The sequence below is a fragment of the Triticum dicoccoides genome, chromosome 4A (assembly GCF_002162155.2).
Source record: "Triticum dicoccoides isolate Atlit2015 ecotype Zavitan chromosome 4A, WEW_v2.0, whole genome shotgun sequence".
Lineage (NCBI taxonomy): Eukaryota > Viridiplantae > Streptophyta > Magnoliopsida > Poales > Poaceae > Triticum > Triticum dicoccoides.
Genome location: NC_041386.1, coordinates 574,310,147 through 574,330,654, shown reverse-complemented (window position 1 = coordinate 574,330,654; position 20,508 = coordinate 574,310,147). Strand labels below are relative to the sequence as shown.

At 45.5% G+C, this 20,508-nt stretch overlaps 2 protein-coding genes across 4 annotated transcripts in view; one reads left to right on the top strand and one right to left on the bottom strand.

Annotated features, from left to right (window-relative positions):
* Positions 1–216, bottom strand: part of LOC119286863 (ATP-dependent DNA helicase DDM1-like) — a 3,567-nt gene extending 3,351 nt beyond the window's left edge. The window contains exon 1 of one of the 2 annotated variants that reach the window (XM_037566332.1): positions 108–216. The gene's annotated coding sequence lies outside the window, so the exon portion shown is untranslated. Of the gene's footprint in view, positions 1–23 lie in introns of both variants that reach the window. The other variant, XM_037566331.1, reaches the window with a different exon arrangement.
* An 8,206-nt stretch (positions 217–8,422) lies between these two features.
* Positions 8,423–13,360, top strand: LOC119289177 (transcription factor ICE1-like). Of its 2 annotated transcripts, none has more exons than XM_037568566.1 (4): positions 8,423–9,517; positions 12,327–12,548; positions 12,772–12,942; positions 13,051–13,360. In XM_037568566.1, the coding sequence occupies exons 1-4, from the start codon at positions 8,528–8,530 to the stop codon at positions 13,129–13,131; spliced, it is 1,464 nt and encodes a 487-aa protein (XP_037424463.1). In that variant the 5' UTR covers positions 8,423–8,527; the 3' UTR covers positions 13,132–13,360. The 2 variants fall into 2 exon arrangements, with proteins under 2 accessions (XP_037424463.1, XP_037424462.1); XM_037568565.1 differs by having other exon boundaries at positions 13,048–13,360.
* The last annotated feature ends 7,148 nt before the right edge of the window (positions 13,361–20,508 follow it).

The window sequence follows — 20,508 nt, the reverse complement described above, 5'->3', positions numbered from 1 at the left end:
TCCTTTGGGGGGAAACATGGTACCTTCGAAGGAACAGGCAGGTAAATGGATCGGGGAACGGAAAAGATTTGGAAGCAAAGAACTGGAAAGGGGAGAGGGAGAAGAACCGCAGGGGAGAAGTGGCACGGGACGGCGAGGGCTTCGGAAGGGAGGGAAGGGCTTCAGGCGGGAAAGCGTGAGCAGAGCTGACAGAAATGCCCTGAAGCTCGACGGGAAAATTTCTCTCTCTCCTCGTCTCCTGGCCTCCTGGGCTTTGGTAACATAGCCCATTATACGTGTGTTCTTTTTAGCTGAGAAAGTTTTTTTTTTCGACAAAGGGTGGATTTTGTTGGCTGAGAAAGTTTGAAAATGTAAAACAGCTGTTCTTTGTTGTGTTTATTTACTAGAGCTGATAGCTAGCTTTCCAGTGGAAACATCTGTTCTTTGTTGCCCATTTACTTTGGTTCCTCTCCACTATGATAAGCTTAGAAATGAAATGAGGATATCCAATGGAAATGTCTGTTGGAGCTCTATTTCTAAAAGCTCGAAAAATCATATTTTCAAGTTACAAAACATTCTGAAAAGAAATACCCATGAACCAAGGGATGTATACAACATCTCTTTAAATTTTCATGATGAAATACATTTTGATGAAAGCTACAAAAATATCATGTATTTCTAGCACATGTAATATTCACTATAAACTCCACAATTTCTTTATACACCACACACCAAAGCATATTTCATCATGAAATTTTACAGGAATGTAGTACACATCTCTATCTTGATTTGTATTTTTTTTCAAGAATCTTTTAGAACTTTAAACTATGATTTTTTATTCTCTTTTTTTAAAAGACGAGTTGCATGGAGCTCGAGCTCCAAAAATCCATTCTCGATATCCAATGATTATAATAGATAAAATTCTCAAAATAGCTTAAATTGGGTGGAGAGGGAAACTGCTCTCTTCCTCTACTAACATGCCTTGGTCAAAGCATGTCTAGCTAGTGTCTCAGTTTACCCAATTTAAGTTTCCTAAAGGGGTCATGACTTGATCAACATTTAATTAGCTCATGAGCAGGTGACGGAACCCTAGCCACCCGAGCCACCCAACCCTCCTCCCCTCCCCTCCCTCCCTGCCGCCACCCTGAGGACGTCGTCGGTCATCGAGCGACCTCCAGTGAAGGTGGTGGCGAGGCTCTGTTGCCTTGCTCCATCGCAGGGAGCTTTGGGCATCGGGGCAACGACCCCGGATCTGGCTGGTGGCGTTGACCTCTCCGGTGGGTGGCACTGCAGGTGTTGGTCGCCCCTCCGGTCGCGTGGGTAGCGGTTGGGTGGCAGAGTGGCTATGCTTCTCGGATGACTACGGCACCGCTCTGGCGCTAGAGGGTGTGTTGGAGGATGCCTGGAATGGGGGAATCCCTTGGTCGACTCCGCATCGACCTCGATCACTATGGCACCCTCCGGCTCCATTAGTCCTCCTAAGGGCGTGATGAGCTTTCTCCCCTCTCCTCCCCTCAATTAGCGGGTGAAAACCTAGGCCGTTGGTCAGCCGGCGGCGGCGCACCGACACCGTGGTCCTCCTTGGAGGCACCTGTTTCGGGGTAGGGTTGGGGTGTTGTAGTTTGTGGGTTGGTAGTAGTTGCGGTGTAGTGCATCCTTGGCTATCCGGTGGTGGTGGAGGCGGGGGATTTGTGTCATGTTACTCTTCAACGGATGTTGCCCCACTGCGTTCTTGCTTGGTCGGTCGGTGATCGACATCCCTATGTTGGATGTAGGGGAGACAGTGGTCTCCCCTCCGGCTATGACATGACAGGGTTGTGGCAGAGGCAATGGTTTCACCTTGAAGAAATGATCCTCCTCTCCGCGCGCTTTTTGCTGATCTGTGGACTCCTCTATTCCCGTTGTTCAGGTCTGTGTTGTACTCTCCAGCTGCATGGCTTGTTTCCCTTTGTGTTGCCGATTTCCCTCTTCGGCCTGCTGCTATAGTTTGGGCCTGGTACGATCTCTTTCTGTATTTTTCAGATTTTCCCATGCTTTGCCTGTGTAATAATCTGCACCTTGTATTCTAGCCGGTTGATGGCTTCATTAATTTGAAGTCGGGCTTTATGCCTTTCATCTAAAAAAATCTTGGTACAAACTTGAGCATATTGTCATGTCTATTTCTCTTAACAATAGCACTAATGCCATTTTATGGCAATATGATTCAAGGGGAGGGTATACTACTAGCTCTCATTATAGCATTATCAACTTTATAGGTGTGCAACTCACCTAACATTCCCTCTGTCCATTTTAGTTCCTCCCAAGGTCTGCATTTTTCTGTGGCTTATGTCTCATAACAAACTCATGACAAGAGACAATCTACAAAAAAGAAACTTGAACAAACCACTTGATTGTTCTAATAAAGTAGCATATTGTGGGTTTATCACTTGATCTACAACATGGGTGGCATGATTGTCAATTTATCAGTTTGATCTGGAACATGGGTGTGTGTATGTTTGAACATAAGCGTGTAATTTGTGGTGGCCGTGGAGCCTTCAGACAGGCATGACACAACAAGATAAAGGTAGCAGCTGGCCCATTGTGAATAAAGACTCCACCGGGTGGAGAAAAGGTGGCGGGAGGAAATGGGGAGCGACGAAGTGGTGCGATTCTTGCCCGGTGTCTGGCCTCCTTTAAATAGTGGGTGGACGGGAGGAGCATGCCCGGCGTTGTGTTTAATGCCGCCCGCTTGTGAACATACGAGTGGCCGAAATGGGTTTCTCGGCTTCCACGCGGGTTTAATGGAGGCATTTGAATGCAGTGAGAAGACATGTTTTACCGAGCGTGCAACGGGCAGCGTCCTCGGCCGGCGCGCCGCTTCAATGGTGGAGGCAGTCAGATGACGTGTCCGTCCTGAGCCGTCTTTAATGTGGAGCGGCCGCTGGCGCTGGGCGGGAACGCGCGCGGGCGAGGGAGAAGAGAGTTTGAGTGGTCTAGAATGGTCAGAAGCAGGCGTGAGTGGTGTCCGAACGCCCACAAAGCTTCCATATTTTTATTCGATTTGCGAAGAAAAATGCGTTTAAATCATTTTTCAAACTAATACAGTCCCATATTGAATAGCACAACACGTGTGAACAGTCGGGGGCGTTTTAAGGGTCGCGGTTGGAGATGCCTCTAACCGCCGGTGCATGTCAGAGGCGTGCGTGCATGCAGGCATGACCGAGTTACTAGCACATGCGTTGCTGTCCAAGAAAATAGTGCAACGTAGTTATTGAGCGGAGGTCTCTCTCGTTTTACTACTGTCACATGAACATGCCCCCTGCCCTCCATGATGTCCGAAAGTAGGACACTCAGCTACATACGAACATACCGTTGTAATAAAATAACAATAGTAGTTGAAATAAATGCCGCATGACTAGTACCATCAGATCGACCATGCATGCTATATATAGTACTACCCAACATACAATCAGATCAGAATAGCACCAGTTTAGCTGCCAGTTTGATTATCACATATCACTGCGGCCTCTCATTGTTTTGCATTCCATTGAAAACAGTCCAAGGCACATCAACTCACTCTGCGGCGAATATATATCCTAGGGAATGGCCCCCTCCCTAGGGTTCCGCCCGCGCCGCCGCCGGCTTCCCCGTCGCGGGTAGCCGTGGCCGCGGCCGGCGCCCGCCGCCGCTAGCTCTCCCCGACCCCGTCCACCTCCCTTCCCCCCTCCCCCTCCACCGTACACCGCGTCGCCTCCCCGAGCGAGGCGACCGAGGGCTCTCTCCCCGCCCTCCCCAGCGCCTTCCCTTCCCTTCTCCCCCTCCCGCCGCCGCCGGCCTGGGCCACCGGGCCTTGCTCGGGTGGTGCCGGCGGCGGCAGCCCCGACCCTTCTCCCCACGCAGCGCCACGACTCGGGTGGCTGGCGGCGACGGTGTGCTTCGGCGGTAGCGGATCCGGCGGCGGCGTGGCTCTTCGGGTGGCGCGGTGCCGGGTGGCGAGGTGGCGGCGAGGCGTTGCAGTGGCTGGTGGCGATGCCCTCCCGGCCTAGATCTGGGCCCTTTTGGGCCCCATCTGGGTCTGGGCGGGCCTGGCTGGAACTCCTCTGCGGCGTCTCCGACGGACGGCGGGGCGACTCGCGCGGGGGGTAGCGGTGACGGCGGCTCGTGTACTGCAGCGCGGTGACGCGGGATTCACGAGCCCGTCTCGGGCTCGGCCGGGCCTATCTGGGCCTTCGGCGCGGGGGCGAAACATGGTTTCGCGGGGGAGCTGGAGCCGGCATAGCGCTGGTCGTGGTCATGGGCCACTTCTCCACCTTCCCTTTCCCCCGGTCGATTTGGTCGCAGTTGCCCGGTTTGCCCCTGTTCCAAGAATCTTTGCGGGAGGGAAATACTTAGAGATAAAAGCATCTTTGCACTTATTTCAAGAATCAATACTATTTTAGGCAAAGACGAAAACCAAGCTTTAGCATGATCTCTAAGCGAAAAAGGAAATAGCTTCAATTTAACGACATCATTATCGACATCTTTTTTCTTTTGCATATCACATAAATTAACGGAGCTATTCAGATGAGTAGCGGCATCTTCACTAGGAAGACCGGCGAATTGATCTTTCATAATAAGATTCAACAAAGCAGTATTGATTTCACAAGATTCAGTATTGGCAAGAGGAGCAATCGGAGTGCTAAGGAAATCATTATTATTGGTATTGGTGAAGTCACACAATTTGGTAGTATCTTGAGCCATCGCGACAAACAAGCAATCCAACACACGAGCAAACAAAAGGCAAGCGAGAAAAAAGCAAACGGAAAAGAGAGGCGGAGAAGGAGAAGGAGATTGGGAAAGAGAGGGCGAATAAAACGGCAAGGATGAAGTGGGGGAGAGGAAAACGAGAGGCAAATGGCAACTAATGTAATGCGAGAGATAGGGATTGTGATGGGTACTTGGTATGTTGACTTTTTGCGTAGACTCCCCGGCAACGACGCCAGAAATTCTTCTTGCTACCTCTTGAGTTTGCGTTGGATTTCCTCGAAGAGGAAAGGATGATGCAGCAGAGTAGCGTAAGTATTTCACTCAGTTTTTGAGAACCAAGGTATCAATCCAGTAGGAGGCCACACTCAAGTCCCTCGTACCTGCACAAAACGATAGCTACTCGCAACCAACGCGATTAGGGGTTGTCAATCCCTTCATGCTCACTTACGAGAGTGAGATCTGATAGATATAATATTTTTGGTATTTTTGGTATAGAGATGCAAAGTGAAAAGAAAAAGGCAAAGTAAAAAAGCAAAGTAAGATTAAAGTGATGAAGATTGATATGATGAGAATAGACCCGGGGCCATAGGTTTCACTAGTGGCTTCTCTCAAGAGCATACGTATTCTACAATGGGTGAACAAATTACTGTTGAGCAATTGACATAATTGAGCATAGTTATGAGAATATCTAGGCATGATCATGTATATAGGCATCACATCCGTGACAAGTAGACCGAAACGATTCTGCATCTACTACTATTACTCCACTCATCGACCGCTATCCAGCATGCATCTAGAGTATTAAGTTAAAAACAAAGTAACGCTTTAAGCAAGATGACATGATGTAGAGAGATAAATTCATGCAATATGAAATAAACCCCATCTTGTTATCCTCGATTGCAACGATGCAATACGTGCCTTGCTGCCCCTTCTGTCACTGGGAAAGGACACCGCAAGATCGAACCCAAAGTTAAGCACTTCTCCCATGGCGAGAAAAACCAATCTAGTAGGCCAAACCAAACTGATAATTCGAAGAGACTTGCAAATATAACCAATCATACATAAAAGAATTCAAAGAAGATTCAAATATTATTCATAGATAGACTTGATCATAAACCCACAATTCATCGGTCTCAACAAACACACCGCAAAAAAAGAAGAAGATTACATCGAATAGATCTCCACAAGAGAGGGGGAGAACTTTGTATTGAGATCCAAAAAGAGAGAAGAAGCCATCTAGCTAATAGCTATGGACCCGAAGGTCTGAGGTAAACTACTCACACTTCATCAGAGAGGCTATGATGATGCAGAAACCCTCCGTGATGACGGCCCTCTCCGGCGGAGCTCCGAAACAGACCCCGAGATGGGATCTCGTGGATACAGAAAGTTGTGGCGGTGGAATTAGGTTTTTGGCTCCGTCTCTGTTCATTTGGGGGTACGTAGGTATATATAGGAGGAAGAAGTACGTCGGTGGAACTTCGGTGGGCCCACGAGGGTGGGGCGGGCCTGGGGGTATAGGGCGCGCCCCCCTACCTCGTGCCCACCTCGAAGCTTCCTTGGCGTAGGGTCCAAGTCTCTTGGGTCATATTCGGGAAGAAAATCACGTTCTAGAAAGGTTTATTCCATTTGGACTCCATTTGATATTCCGTTTCTTCGAAACACTGAAATAGGCAAAAAAAACAGCAATTCTGGGCTGGGCCTCCGGTTAATAGGTTAGTCCCAAAAATAATATAAAAATAGAAAGTAAAGCCCAATATAGTCCAAAACAGTAGATAATATAGCATGGAGCAATAAAAAATTATAGATACGTTGGAGACGTATCACTCGCCGCCCGAGACCAAATCCGGCTATTTAAGTCGGCAGGCATCCCGCAACCCTAGCCCATCCACCCCCTCTCTACGCCGCCAGTCTGAGCCCATCCATCTCCTCTCTCTCCCACTCCGGCGCTCCGCCATTGTCCGGAGGAAGATCACCTACTATGCAATGCTCGCGCCGGAGCGCTGGTACGAGATCCAGCAGGAGATTCGAACGAGACAAGCCACACGCGTCGCCCGCATTGCTGTCGAGCTGCCTCCGAAGAGCCGGGGGAAGAGGAGGGAGAGGAGCTAGCTCTGATGGAGGTGAAGGAGGCGGAGCAGCCGAAGCAGGAGCTGCCATGCTTCAACATGGAGCAGGCAGATGCGGAGTTCATCGTCGCCCAATCAGAGGAGATGACGAAGCAGCTGGCCATCCTGGAGTCCATTCAGGATGAGGCCTATGTGAAGGCCAATCGGGCGTTCCTTCGGCAGGAGCCGACGCGCTCTTCGCCGAACTTGACGCGGAGATAGAGGCAAAGGAGGCCGAAGCAGAGCAGCCAGAGCAGCCGGAGCTGCAACTGCCGCCCATGCTGCTGGAACCGGGCACGGAGATCGTCGACATCTCCGACGATGAGTAGCTAGGTGATTGACGTAGTACGTAGGTTTATTTCGTTTGCATGTCTTTGTATAGATTTAAGAATCTAGTATGAGATGTCCGAATGCAACTCGTGAAAATTGAGGCATGCCTGGTCACTGCCGGCGGACGCGTCCGGTTTGAGGGGTCATATTTAACATATCCGGTTGTAGGTGCTCTAAGAGTCACCCTGAGCGTTGAGCCAAAAAAAAACATATCCCAACAGTCACCATGTTCCTTAATACTCTCTCCGTTCAAAAACATTTGTTTGAGAAAAATGAATAAAAATAGATGTATCTAGAATTAAAAATGTCTAGATACATTCATTTATTCTGATAAGTATTTTTGGATGGAGAGAGTTTTTTTGGAGGTCTCTTTCAAAAGCACCTTAGGGGCGTTTCTGCCTTTTCCAGGCGTTCAATCGTTCGCTCCATACGCTTTGTACTAGGAGGGCTGGGTATTTTGGACCCCTCGACTGACATACGCTCTGTATTACCCGCAAAAACAAAAAAGACATACGCTCTGTATTGGGGTCCAAGAAAAAAACTTCAAAGAAATAAATAGGAAAAACAAATATTAGGTGGGGTGGGTATTCTAGTAAATTGACACTTTTCTTTCTTCCGTGGGCAGCCAGCAGTGGACAGTGGTTTCCTGCCTAGGCATGGCACCCGCAGGGTTTGGGTACGGGTGGAGCTATCCCATACCCTTACCCGTCCTCTCTGAGCTTACCTGTCAACCGCCAATGGGTATAATTTTTTCCCATACCCATTACCCGATAGGGTAGATGGGTACCCGCGGGTAAAATTACACATGTTTGCAAAGCGTCAATTTGAACAACTCATAGTCATAAACAATAATATAATTATGATCTTAAACAACAATAGATTATAACAACAACGCACACTTTTAAACAACAACATATTTGATAAACAAAATCACATTCTCGTAAACAACACATCGAAACATCATCACATAGTCCTACATTTTGAGCTCACAAATTCATGAGAAAGTATACAGATAATTTTGAGTTCATATATATTTTATATGGGTACATGGGTATGTGGGTATGGGTTATATGATCCCATACCCATAACCACTCTACCCGATGGGTTTAACATTTCCCTACTTATATATCCATGGGTAATTTTTTGTCCCATACCCTTACCCTAAAAGGGTTTTTACCCGCAGGGTACATGGGTAATGGGTACCCATTGCCATCCCTATTCCTGCCATGCATATAGACCCAATTCGGTGCGAGAAGTAGAACTCGCCTCGGGACCTCCTCCGCCATCTTCTCTCCTCTGTCCCGCTCTGCCATCTCTGCGCATCGCAGCTCCTCGTCGGGCAGTTACCACACCAAACATAGCCACGCAGCGCCGCCATTTCCGCGGCTATGCTGCCGCAGTTCAATACTTGTCTTTGGGTGCAGGAAGGCGACGTCCATGAACACCAGGGCCTCGGTCACGACCAGGCGGCGCTGATGGGGCTGGAGGCCGGCAACCACCACGACCAGCACCTCCTGCCTATGCCCTCGGGCGGAGGCGGGGGGTTCGGCGCCCCGCCGATGCTTGATGATGACAGCTGGTACTTCGACGCGGTCGGCGACGCCGCCGGGAACGGGTCCATGATCCCGGCGCCGGCAACTGTGGAAGCGTCGGGATCTAGCTCCGGATTCGGGGATGCTTCCCAGATGTTCCCGCTCCTCGACGTCCCTGGGTTCGACCTCGACATCTCCGGCGACCTCTCGGCGTTTCTTGGCGCCGGGAACGCGCCGAACGCATCCCTGCTGCCGCATGGGAACACAGACTTCCTCGGCTCGTTCGGTGGCTTCGGCACCGCACCGGCACAAACGACGGACTTCGGTGACCTCGCTGGTTTCGACTTGTTCGATACCGGTGCCCCGGGCTGGAGCGGCCCATCCTCAGAGGGGCCGGCTGCTCCGGCGCCCCAGACCGCTGCCTTCTCTGGGCAGGGCAACGCGAAGGTGCTGAGGCCGCTGGAGAACTTCCCGGCGTCGGGCGCGCAGCCAACGCTCTTCCAGAAGCGCGCACTCCGGCGTAACGCCGGGGAAGAGGACGGCGGGAGGAAGCGTAAGGCAGCGGAGCCTGACATAATACTCGACGACGCCGACGATGACATCATCAGCATCGACGCGTCCGGGCTGAATTACGACTCGGAGGACGGGAGGGGCGTCGAGGAGAGCGGCAGGAAGGACGGCAACGAGTCCAACGCCAACAGCACGGTCACCGGCGGCGCTGCGGCTGAAGGGAACGGGAAGAAGAAGGGGATGCCGGCCAAGAACCTCCTGGCGGAGCGCCGTCGCCGGAAGAAGCTCAACGACCGGCTGTACGCGCTTCGGTCTGTCGTGCCCAGGATCAGCAAGGTGAGAAATTCTCTGTCTTTTTTAGCAAGAATTATCGTTCGCATTGTACGGTTTGTCACAGTTCATCCACGCATCTCAGGTGCAGTTCTACCTGTAGATTATGGACCAACACAGGCTTTGAAACGCCTGTGTGTCATCTACAGAATAACAGAAACCTTAGCTCATAAGTTTGTTGCTGGGCATGCACACCCCTTAGTCTGACAAGTTCTGTGGTTTAGCATAAACACCCCTTAGAACATGTTATGTTTGCATTATTTTGCGTTGATGGTTCTCTCTATTTGGCATGACCGTAATTCTATTGTTTTAGGATGACTGCCTATCATATTTCTACTTGCCTTTGTTAGATTAGAGTAATTTTAACCCGCAAAAAAAGATTGAAGTAATTTTAGGTATTAGTCATTGCTTGGTATACTGTATATGTATTCTTTGCATGTATAAATTAAATTGTCGTAATTTTTTCATTAGTAGTCGCTTGATATACGGATTTCCATTTATCGTACGAATTAAATCGGCACATTTATTTTATTAAAGCTAAATTGCTGTCCAGTGTATCGCCATTCACTGTCGCTGCTGGCATTTGTTCCGTTTCGACTCGATTATCGTAGAGGTGTAGCGAGTGAAATTACTCCTCCACAACCGACCACCCGTTGGGGGGTCGTCTGCTCGTCGGGACACAGTTAGGCATAGGGGCCCACACACGTGACCTATGTTCTCTTTCTCGGTATGGCGCCCATGCATATCTGGCCTTTTTCTCGGCTTATTTTTGTGTGAAAGTTTCAAAATTCTGAAAATTCAAATCATTAAATTTGGTGTTTCCATCATATTGTCATTAGTAGTTGCTAGAGATATAAATTTCTTTTTCTTAGATGAATTAAATCAGCATATCTATTTTACTAGAATAAATCGATTTCCATCTTACCATACAGCTGTCTGTGTTGTCTCTTCTTCCATTTCTACTCAATTATCATAGAGCTGTAGAGTGCGAAATTACTCCCTCCACGGCACCCTCACTGCTCGTTAGGGGAGCGTCTTCTCGTCGGGACGCTGCCAGCGGAGTGGCTCACGCACGTGGCTTCTCCCCTTCGCTCTCATATGCTCCCTTTCCTGATGTGGGGCACATGCACATGTGGCTTTTTTGAGCTTTTTTCCCATGGAAGTTCCAAAAATTGAAATATATATTGAAAGTTCAAATATTCCAAAGTTTAAGTTCCGAAAGTTGAAACTTCAAATTTTGTTTTCTTCTAAGTTTAAAATTTCAGAAGTTTCAAAAAGTCACACAAGTTTCAGATTCCAAAAGCTAGGCAAGACTTTTCGAAAGCCAATTGTGCGATTTCTAAAAGTTGCCAAAAATGAACATGCAAGTTTCCAAAAAAGGAAAAGTTGTCCTACTCTAGATTGATCGCATAGGGCCACAGGTATGGCAGTTAGCCACGCCTGCAGAGAGATAAATCATAAAAATAGTTACATGATAAGATTCATGCTCTAGCTTACCGTCTGAAATAGTAAATTATGCATTTTTTGGTGCAAATTGTCGTGTAGAGTTGTGGATGCACACTAGTTTAAAGAACGTCTCATATCATAAGTGAGGTTTTAGCCTTGTTAGTCACACACACACACACACACACACACACACACACACACACACACTTGTTTTGGCTAGCTTGGAGATCTACTCCAGTATCTCCCGTCTGCCTTTTTTGTTTAGTTTCTACTGATGATTATGTATTTGCATGGCCATAAGTTTTGTTTACAAAGGCTACTGAATTTATACCTCTCAAACTAAATAACTACACGATTTTTATTTCCTATGTGTTGCTTCTTATATGAGTTAAATGTGATTGATGTCCATGAGTTGTACTACAAATAGATTTCTCTCAAATATACTATTGTTATCTGCTTTTGGTGCATGTTATTCAGGTTCTAGTCAATTATTAGAGGTATAACAGATTGCAAAAAAATTATAAATTTTTAAATCATGTTTTTTGCATTACTTGTGTGCCGCCAGAAAAGTGCAACTTCAAATACCGGAGACTATTATACATCATGGAACTGTTCAAAAGACATCAACTACATTTATTTATAATGATTATATTTTATAAAAGGGTGTTCTTTATTAACTCAAAATGCAACATCTGGTGGATCAAAGCATGATGAGCACACACCTGACATCGATTTATTCAATTATATAAGGAGAATCTTTTAGGAGCGGAACTTTTGGTTCCTGGGTACATATGTACCCTATATGAAAAAACAATTTAGAAATTCAACAAAAAGTCAAAAAATTCTGAATATATTTTTGAAATAAACTTGCCCTTTCATTGTACTAGTGAGAAAAGTTTCAGAAAAAGAAAATTCCTCTTTGACTTATTTTCAAAAAAGATAAATTTTCGGTCAAAATAGCATGAATAGTGACCTATTATAGCAAATAAATTTGTCTTTTTCACTGTGAAGTCAACGTTGGTTTATTTTTCATGAAAATTTATATACTAGTGCACAAGTAAGTCAAGTTTAATCTAAAAATACTTTTGAACTATTTTGACTTTTTATAAAAAATCCCCATATAGGGTGCATATACATGCGGGAGCCAAAGGGTATTTCCCGAATCTTTTAGTTTCACGCACAAGAGAATCCACAAGTTCTTTTAGCTGGGAAGAGCATGAATCATGGTGTAGTCTACACCATCTACTATGGCTAATTGTTTATTACTTGAGATTTCATCTTTAATTTTTTCTGCATACATAGAATTAACAAATTATCCTTCCTCTCTATGGCTGATTCGCTAACTGATTTATGTGGTTGCAATGGCTAGATGGACAGGGCTTCCATTCTTGGTGATGCAATCGAGTACCTCAAGGAGCTCAAGCAGAAGATCAATGTTCTTCAGAATGAGCTGGAGGCATCTCCTTCCGCGTCCTCGCTGCCTCCGACACCTACAAGCATCCACCCTCTGGCTCCTACAACTCCTACAATGCCCGCGCTGCCATCTCGCGTGAAGGAGGAACTGACAAGCTCTCCTGCTCAGGAACCATGTGTAAGTATCTCTGGATCTCTCTGAATTTTCACTCAAGCAGAGCTAAACCTGCATATCAAAAAAAATTGCCCCCCTTGACATGATATGGTATTCTTTTTCTTTTTGCTAATGTTTGTTAGCAATAGACGAGAAGAAAACTAAAGCTATAAAAGATTGATGTATACATTAGATTGTGTGATCATCTGCATACCTAAGATTTATTTACTTTCTCTGGCTGCAACAGGTTGAGGTTAAGCTTCGGGAAGGTCGGGCCGTCAACATCCGCATGATGTGCTCTCGCAGGCCGGGTGTTGTGCATTCTTCCTTGAAGGCCCTCGAAGGCCTTGGCCTTGACGTGCAGCAAGCCGTTATCAGCTATTTCAATGACTTTACATTGGATGTCTTCAAGGCCGAGGTACTGTGATACAAGCCTGTCACCACGTTTTCTGAAACAGTGGAATGTAAATACTTTGTGCCGTTAAAAAATCCCTCAACTTACTCTGTTTGTTCTTCATGTCAGCAGTGCAAGGATGGCCCTGGTCCTCAGGCTGAGGAAATCAAGGCGGTGCTCCTGAAATCTGCGGGGTTCCAACCAGCGGCTTAGGAGGGCAGGAGAGCCGAACCAACTTCAGAGGACAGCATACCAAAGGAATTTACAACGAGTTTTCTTCTTTCCAAAAGACGATTTTGCAATAAGTATCCATGGCTTTGGACATAATAATGTCAGTTATCTGTTTTACTCGAGCACTTCTCGGTACATGATTGTTTTCGTCATGGTTAAGCCTGAACGTGAATTGTGTTTGGTTAATAATAAGGCGTAAAACTTTCTTGGATGATCTGTCTTTTCGCTTCCTTGCACGATTTTTTCCACTTTTTTTGGTTGCTGTGGCTTCAGCTCGGTTTGCAAAAACCAAGCGATGATTCTGTTCTGGTGAGTTGCTTTTTTTTTTTGAGAATTTGTTCTGGTGAGTTACTGGACTCACGGAGCAGGCAGGGTGGTCGTTGTACTGGACCCAACAACGCCGTCTTCACTGCAGCCTGACACTGGCAGGGCTGGATTTGGCTGCTTTCCAATGAAAGCTTGGTAAGAAAAACTGGTCCAGTGTTTTATAGCGTAAAAATAATCGTCGCTTGCAGCCTATTTAATGCTCCTTCGTTTCATCAAAATACCAATGCGTATTAGGGTATTCTTCTTGATGAAAAATTGCTGCGTCCACGGTACAGCTCGGAGCAACATGCAACATTGACCCGTAAAACGGACACAACATCCGTCTACGGACATGGATGCAGGGGCTATGCGCATATATTTCAGATCGGCTTTAAACAAACCGGAGAATTACATGCAAATCGGATGATTTTCATTTAAACCGGACGAAAACATTTACATTTCGGACATACTTTTAACTAAACTATACCAGGCTATGGTCAAACTAGTCTGCCGCTGACCGCAACGGATCTCCACTCGCACGACATGTCTTTACCATGTTCGGCAGCCTGCTCATCAGACTGCTAGTAGCCCTGGAGGGATATGCTTCAACTAGAGGGGGGACGGGGATATCCTCTCCCCGCTTCCGTGAAGCACAAATCATGGTTTGTTTTTGGCCGGGAAAGACGACCGCTGTGGTCTATGCCCCAGCTTACCGGGCAAGACACCAGTTGTGTAACCCGGCGACATGGTGGCGGTGGCCTTCATGGAACCCAAGTGATGTCTGCAAGCCAAACTGGGTGGTGTAGCACTTTCGTGGAAGTATCCCAATTAATAATCATCCCAACGAAGAGCATAGGAGAGTATTTATAGTGGCGCTTCTGTCACACACAAAGTGTCATAATTTTTGTGTGAAGTAACTGCTTGAGCTTCTGCAAATATTGTTATTGTCTCAGTAAATGGATGAACCAGAGTAACAAGGGCAAAAGGTTTATAGTAGCGAAGGTAAAAACTCTTATAAGTAACTAACATAAATGAAAGTGAGGGTGGTGTTTTCTGCAATGAAGAGATTAGGGGCGGAGAGATTCAGTTCATGATAAGAATATATATGGTTCAGTGCGACGGTAATATCAGTTACCTTGTATTATACTCATAGTATTTGATATGTGTGTTCCATAGGCGGATCACCCTAAAGTTATGAAACTCATCATCGCGGGATTATATATCATTCTATGGTCCTGCTTCACCGTTGCCACAGAGTGGTCGTTTCCACAACTAAGGTCCTTGGACCGGAACCAAGCATTAGGTTTAATGGATCACCGTTATCTCATATTGTCTTCGGTCCTCATAGATATCTCCACCTGTCAAGTCAAAGTTCACATATTTCCTAAACAATGTCTTATCTGTGTAGGTCTTGATATCGTGTTGCCTGGGCCCTTAAATTGGACAACATACATAGGGTTCACCACAATATAACAACATAGTAGACAAATTATACTACTACAAATACAAAAGACTGCATATAGATTAGGCACATATGAATCTTACCACTCACCTACATATCACACGCCTATATATAGGGAATTATTCACGCATCATAAGAAATCAATCAATCACAACAAAGATAGATCCCATGAAAACCATATCGATAATACCGGGAGGATCCACAATAAGATGAAATTGATAATTCAAATAGTCTTGATCTCCAGATGAGATTGAATAGAGTTACAATTGTTCTCACAACTTGGAATTCCTCTTACAATAGTGAAGGGGGTGATGATTATGGAGATGAAAGGACCAAAACTAAGAAGATCTCCAAAGGTTCTTCCGATCTCCTCTCTTCTTCCGTTCTCGCTATGATGGCGGCGGCTAGGGTTCTCTTTTCCCCTAGGTCCCTTCACGAAAGTGTATTGTATAGACGTGGTGGAGCTGTTGGCACTCGATACGATCGCTCACACAAGTGCTTGCGGTCATATGGAATGTCGTCTTTTGATCTGCTGCGCCTAGTGGCTTGAGTCTATACATGGAAGTTGCTCCAATTGGCTTGATTTGTCGTAATTCTCCTCAGGTTTCCTTCCATATATGACATTTCCTCCCAAATAATGGAAAACGAATTTTATTATTAGCGTTAGAAATATCTAAGAAGTGAAAAAGATCCGGTGAAAATCAAATAAGAATCACTCAAAAAACATCACAAAATCTCGAGCCATCAACTCCCCCAAGCTTAAAACTTGCTCATTCTCGAGCAAGCGAGAAATCAATGGAATGAAAAGCAACTTGATTGAGTAGGAAGAAGTTTTATCGGCTCGATAGAATATATCATATCCATCTTCTCTTATCCTACAATTTCATTCAAGAAAGTATTCACATTTGAATACATGCACTTAAGCTTGTTGCCTAACCACATGTAGTTTTCTGTCACTAGTTATAATTTCTCAAACCAAATTTTCATTGTTAACCAAGGGTTTAGGCAAGCGAAATCATTTCTTTCTTGCATGGGTATTCATCTTAAGTTCTTAACAAAACAAATACATTAGGGGGTTTTGGAAGTTAAGAGAGCAAAGAATTCAAGCTTTTCATTGACATCCACAAGTACCTCCTAGTCATGGCTTTCAAACTCTTCTCTCAATCATTATCCTTTGGAACTTCAACTCTTGATGATGGGGTTATGCCAAAATTTACTATATGCAATTAGGTTCTGACGTGGCTTAATTTTGTGCACTATGGATCAAGCAAGAATGGTTATCACTTTCGAGCTCAGCGACTAGTGCTCTTATTTACCACATACACACTTCCTTGGAGAAGGTTGATCATTTACCACTCAACCTCCAAGTCCATGACGACATCGCAATTACGTGAATTATCTCAACATATAGCAACGAAACATGAAGCCAGCCATGAGCTGGAGCTCCATGATTTTAGTATCGCGAATAAATTTTCGCATAACCTCAATCACTTCAAATATTCATTCCTCCAAATAATCCTATCAATAGGTGTTATCAGGTCAATCAAATTCAGCATATGGAGTTGAAGTGCTTGAATGCTCGTTCTCTTTGAAAATTTCAAGCCCCTAAGTTTTTCTTAGAATTTTTTCAGAGCAAAAACATGCTTCACAACAAGGTTTCACTAGCAAATTTGAAGTCGGGAGTCATGATTAAATGATATTCAAGTAATGAGACAAACTAACTCAAGTGCAACCAGTCAAATGAAAATTCTTTCTCAAAGCTCACGTCTTCCATCGGTTAATTCCCACTACATTTTCTTCATTTCGAACTTGCTAGTGGTAAACAAATCTGTGAGCTTGAAGAAACAGAAAACAAACAAAAAGAACTCCAACAAAGCAAGAGCAAAGCTTGCTCTTCAACTTATTATGCAAACTAAATATAAACATGCTAAATAAAAAGAAAAGGAAGACGAATAAAATATGCATGCATGGATAACTAGGGGATGATCTTCCCTAAGCCTAGGCTCCGAGCCTACTCTCTAATCCAAGTCCTCGTCATCGTCGCCCCTCTGACCAGTGTGAAGCCACTTCATCTGAGATTGGCCACTAGAGGACTGATCTCCCGTGTCGGGGTATGGCTTCTAGAAAGAAAATAGGGATTGGATGTTCCCACTAAGCAGGTTAATGTTGTTGTTGACCTCACGAAGGTCTGTGTGGATCACTCCGACCTAGTGCTACAGCTGCTGAAACTCTACCATAGGCACATAATCACTGCCTTGCCCAAAGTTAACTCGGGGAGCATATTGGGTGCATTACCCCATGTATCCCAACTGTGACCATGCCCCTCTACGGCGGCATCCACTCAGGTGCTAGCTCGGGATGAATATCATTCCCGAACCTAGCTGCGGGTCTATGCTCATTGATTTCATTAATAGAGAGGACCCACATATCACGTGTAGAAACAGTAAAAGCTTGCGGCAAGGGGAAGCGCACATTAGTGGTCACACCATTTGGTAGGGGGCATTTGTAGCAATGCCCCCTTGCACCGGTCTAATGAAATGATAGTTGGTCATCACCCTATGTTTATGTGTTGGAAATATGCCCTAGAGCTAATAATATTTGTATTACTATACTTCCATATTCATAATTATAGAGTTTATATTCTATGCTATAAGTGCTATGATTCTGGAATGTGCGATCCACTGGAAAGCTCATATGCACGTGTGGAATGGTGAATGGTTAAATAAAAGGTTCCTAGCCTTGCCTCTAGGACTAGCTCAAGTGTTGTTGGTGATCACGTTTTCCAGATCTTAGGATATCGTTAAGTGTAATGATAGTCCTAAAACAACATTAAGATTATGATGTTAGAAGGAAGATCATATTGAATCGACCCAAACTTGCCTGCTATGAATTGAGTTAATATCTCTGTAATCAATTGTAATAACATGGAGTGTTAACGTGTGATTTTTCTCCTTAGACCATGAGAGTACCATAGTCACATCTTACCATATGGTGGGCTTTGGGGTTGCTCAAACATGACCTGTAACACGGTGATCATAAAGACAACTTAAAGGTTCATTGGAAAGTTTGGCAAGGGACTAGATAGCTCAAGAGTGGGTTTGCTCCTCTGACGATGGAGATATATTCTTACGACCCTCTCGGTGTGACGGTATCCGTCATCGTCTAGCCAGACACATGTGACTAGGTCATAGGGATGCCGGAACACGACAACGAGAAAGAAGAACAAAACTGATCACGAGGATATCAGTATAGTGAGCATGTGATGACTCAGGAGGATACCGATGCATCCCGGGTTTTGTGAAATATTGCAAAGGAAAGGAAACATCATATGATAACCAAAGGTTCACTCGAGTATCATGCATGTGCTCATAGGGATCGATATGGACGTCCACGGTTCCACTTGCGATCCTGGAATGAACGGTTTCGTTCATGTTTATGAGTTACCAAACCTACGGGGTCACAAGCTTAGGAAATCATGATATGATGAGTGTTAGTAGGACCAGAGTGATGAGAACATATTTGTGGAATTGTTTCATTAATATTTGGAATAGTTCTAAGAGGATCTGGAAGCGTTCCGGAGTCACCGGGAGGGTTTCGAAGAGTATCGATTAATACCAGGTATTACCGATAAATATATATAGGTGGAAAAAATTTCTGGGGATGTTAAATTATATATAAAGTGGTCTGAAAATATTTATAACAAATTTATATTTAAATTAATATCAACGGGCCTTAAAATGCCAAGAGGTGGGAGGCAACTTGGGAAACAAGGGCCCAAGTGGGGGGAGGCGCCCCTTCCCTAAGGAAGGAGGCCGAATTGGGGTGGAGGAGGAGTCAGACTCACCCCTAGGCCGGTACACCATGGGGGACATCTTCCCCCTTAGTGGCAGCCCTCTCTCCCCCTCTAACCTATATATACTTGAGGATTTGTGCTCTTTTGAACACACAAGTTTTGGAGCCTCCTCTAGTTCTTCTAGTTCTAGTTCTAGTTGGTTCTATTTGACTAATTAGAGCTAGACTAATCCTCATAATTAGAAGAAGCCCCGTGTAGTTCTTATCTCTTCCCACAAATTCTCCGGCAACGATTATCTCTAGACAGCAAACCGCTGCCGGATTGTGAAGGTTCTGATACGTCTCCAACGTATCTATAATATTTTATTGTTTCATGCTATTATATTATCAATCTTGGATGCTTAATATGCTTTATTATGCAATTTTATATCATTTTTGGGAACTAACCTATTAACCCAGTGCCTAATGCCATTTGTTGTTTTCTGCTTGTTTTTTGTTTTCCAGAAAATCAGTAGCAAATGGATTTCAAACGCTATGAAACTTTTTGAAGATTTTTTCTAGAGAAAAGAGACCCTAGAAGCTTCGGAAGGAGACCAGACGACAAACGAGGAGACGACAAGGCAACAGGGGGAGCCATGTTACCTTGTGGGCCCCATGTGGCTCCATCTGACTTGATTCAACTTCTATAAATTCTTAAATATTGGGAAACCCCCCCGGAGAGCCACCCGAAAAATATCGGCGCCGCAAACTTCTATTCTTCCACGATCCCATCTGGAGGCCTTTTTCGGTACTCTACTAGAGGGGGAATCGGTCATGGAGGGCCTCTACATCAAACTTGCTGCCCTTTTGATGATGTGTGAGTAGTTTACCACAGACCTGCGGGTCCATAACTAGTAGCTAGATGGCCTTTTCTCTCTTCATTGATCTTCAATACATTTTTCTCCTCGATCTTTTTGGAGTTCTATCATGTGTAATCTTCTTTTGCGATGTGTTTTTTGGGATTTGATGAATTGTGGGTTTATGATATGATTATTCATTGAAAGTAATTAAGTCTTTTTTCAACTTTATTATGCACGATTATGATAGCTTTGTATTTCTCTCTAATCTATCTGTTTGGTTTGGCCAACTAGATTGATTTATCTTCAGTGTGAGAGGTGCTTTGTAATGGGTTCAATCTGTTGGGGAACGTAGTAATTTCAAAAATTTCCTACGCACACGCAAGATCATGGTGATGTATAGCAACGAGAGGGGAGAGTGTTGTCTACGTACCCTCGTAGACCCAAGCGGAAGCGTTGACGCAACATAGAGGAAGTAGTCGTACGTCTTCCCGGTCCGATCGATCCAAGCACCGTTACTCCGGCACCTCCGAGTTCTTGGCACACGTACAGCTCGATGATGCTCCCCGGGCTCCGATCCAGCAAAGCTTCGGGGATGATTTCCGTCAGCACGACGGCGTGGTGATGATCTTGATGTTCTACCATCGCAGGGCTTCACCTAAGCGCTGCTACAATATGACCAAGGTGGAATATGGTGGAGGGGGGCACCGCACACGGCTAAGGAACGATCACGATGATCAACTTGTGTGTTCTAGGGTGCCCCCCTGCCCCCATATATAAAGGAGCAAGGGGGAGGCCGGCCGGCCCTTGGGGCGCGCCAAGGAGAGGGGGGGAGTCCTCCTCCTAGTGGGAGTAGGACTCCCCTTTCCTAGTCCAACTAGGAATAGAGAGGGGGAAGGAAAGAGAGGGAGAGGGAGAGGGAAAGGGGGGCCGCGCCCCCCCTCCTAGTCCAATTCGGACTCC

Bases quoted from the DNA above. Each gene is read 5' to 3' on its own strand.
- LOC119289177 (XM_037568565.1), top strand. From the start codon at position 8,528: ATGCTGCCGCAGTTCAATACTTGTCTTTGGGTGCAGGAAGGCGACGTC. The intron at 9,518-12,326 runs GTGAGAAATTCT...TGCAATGGCTAG, and splicing joins TCGTGCCCAGGATCAGCAAG to ATGGACAGGGCTTCCATTCT. The intron at 12,549-12,771 runs GTAAGTATCTCT...TGGCTGCAACAG, and splicing joins CTCCTGCTCAGGAACCATGT to GTTGAGGTTAAGCTTCGGGA.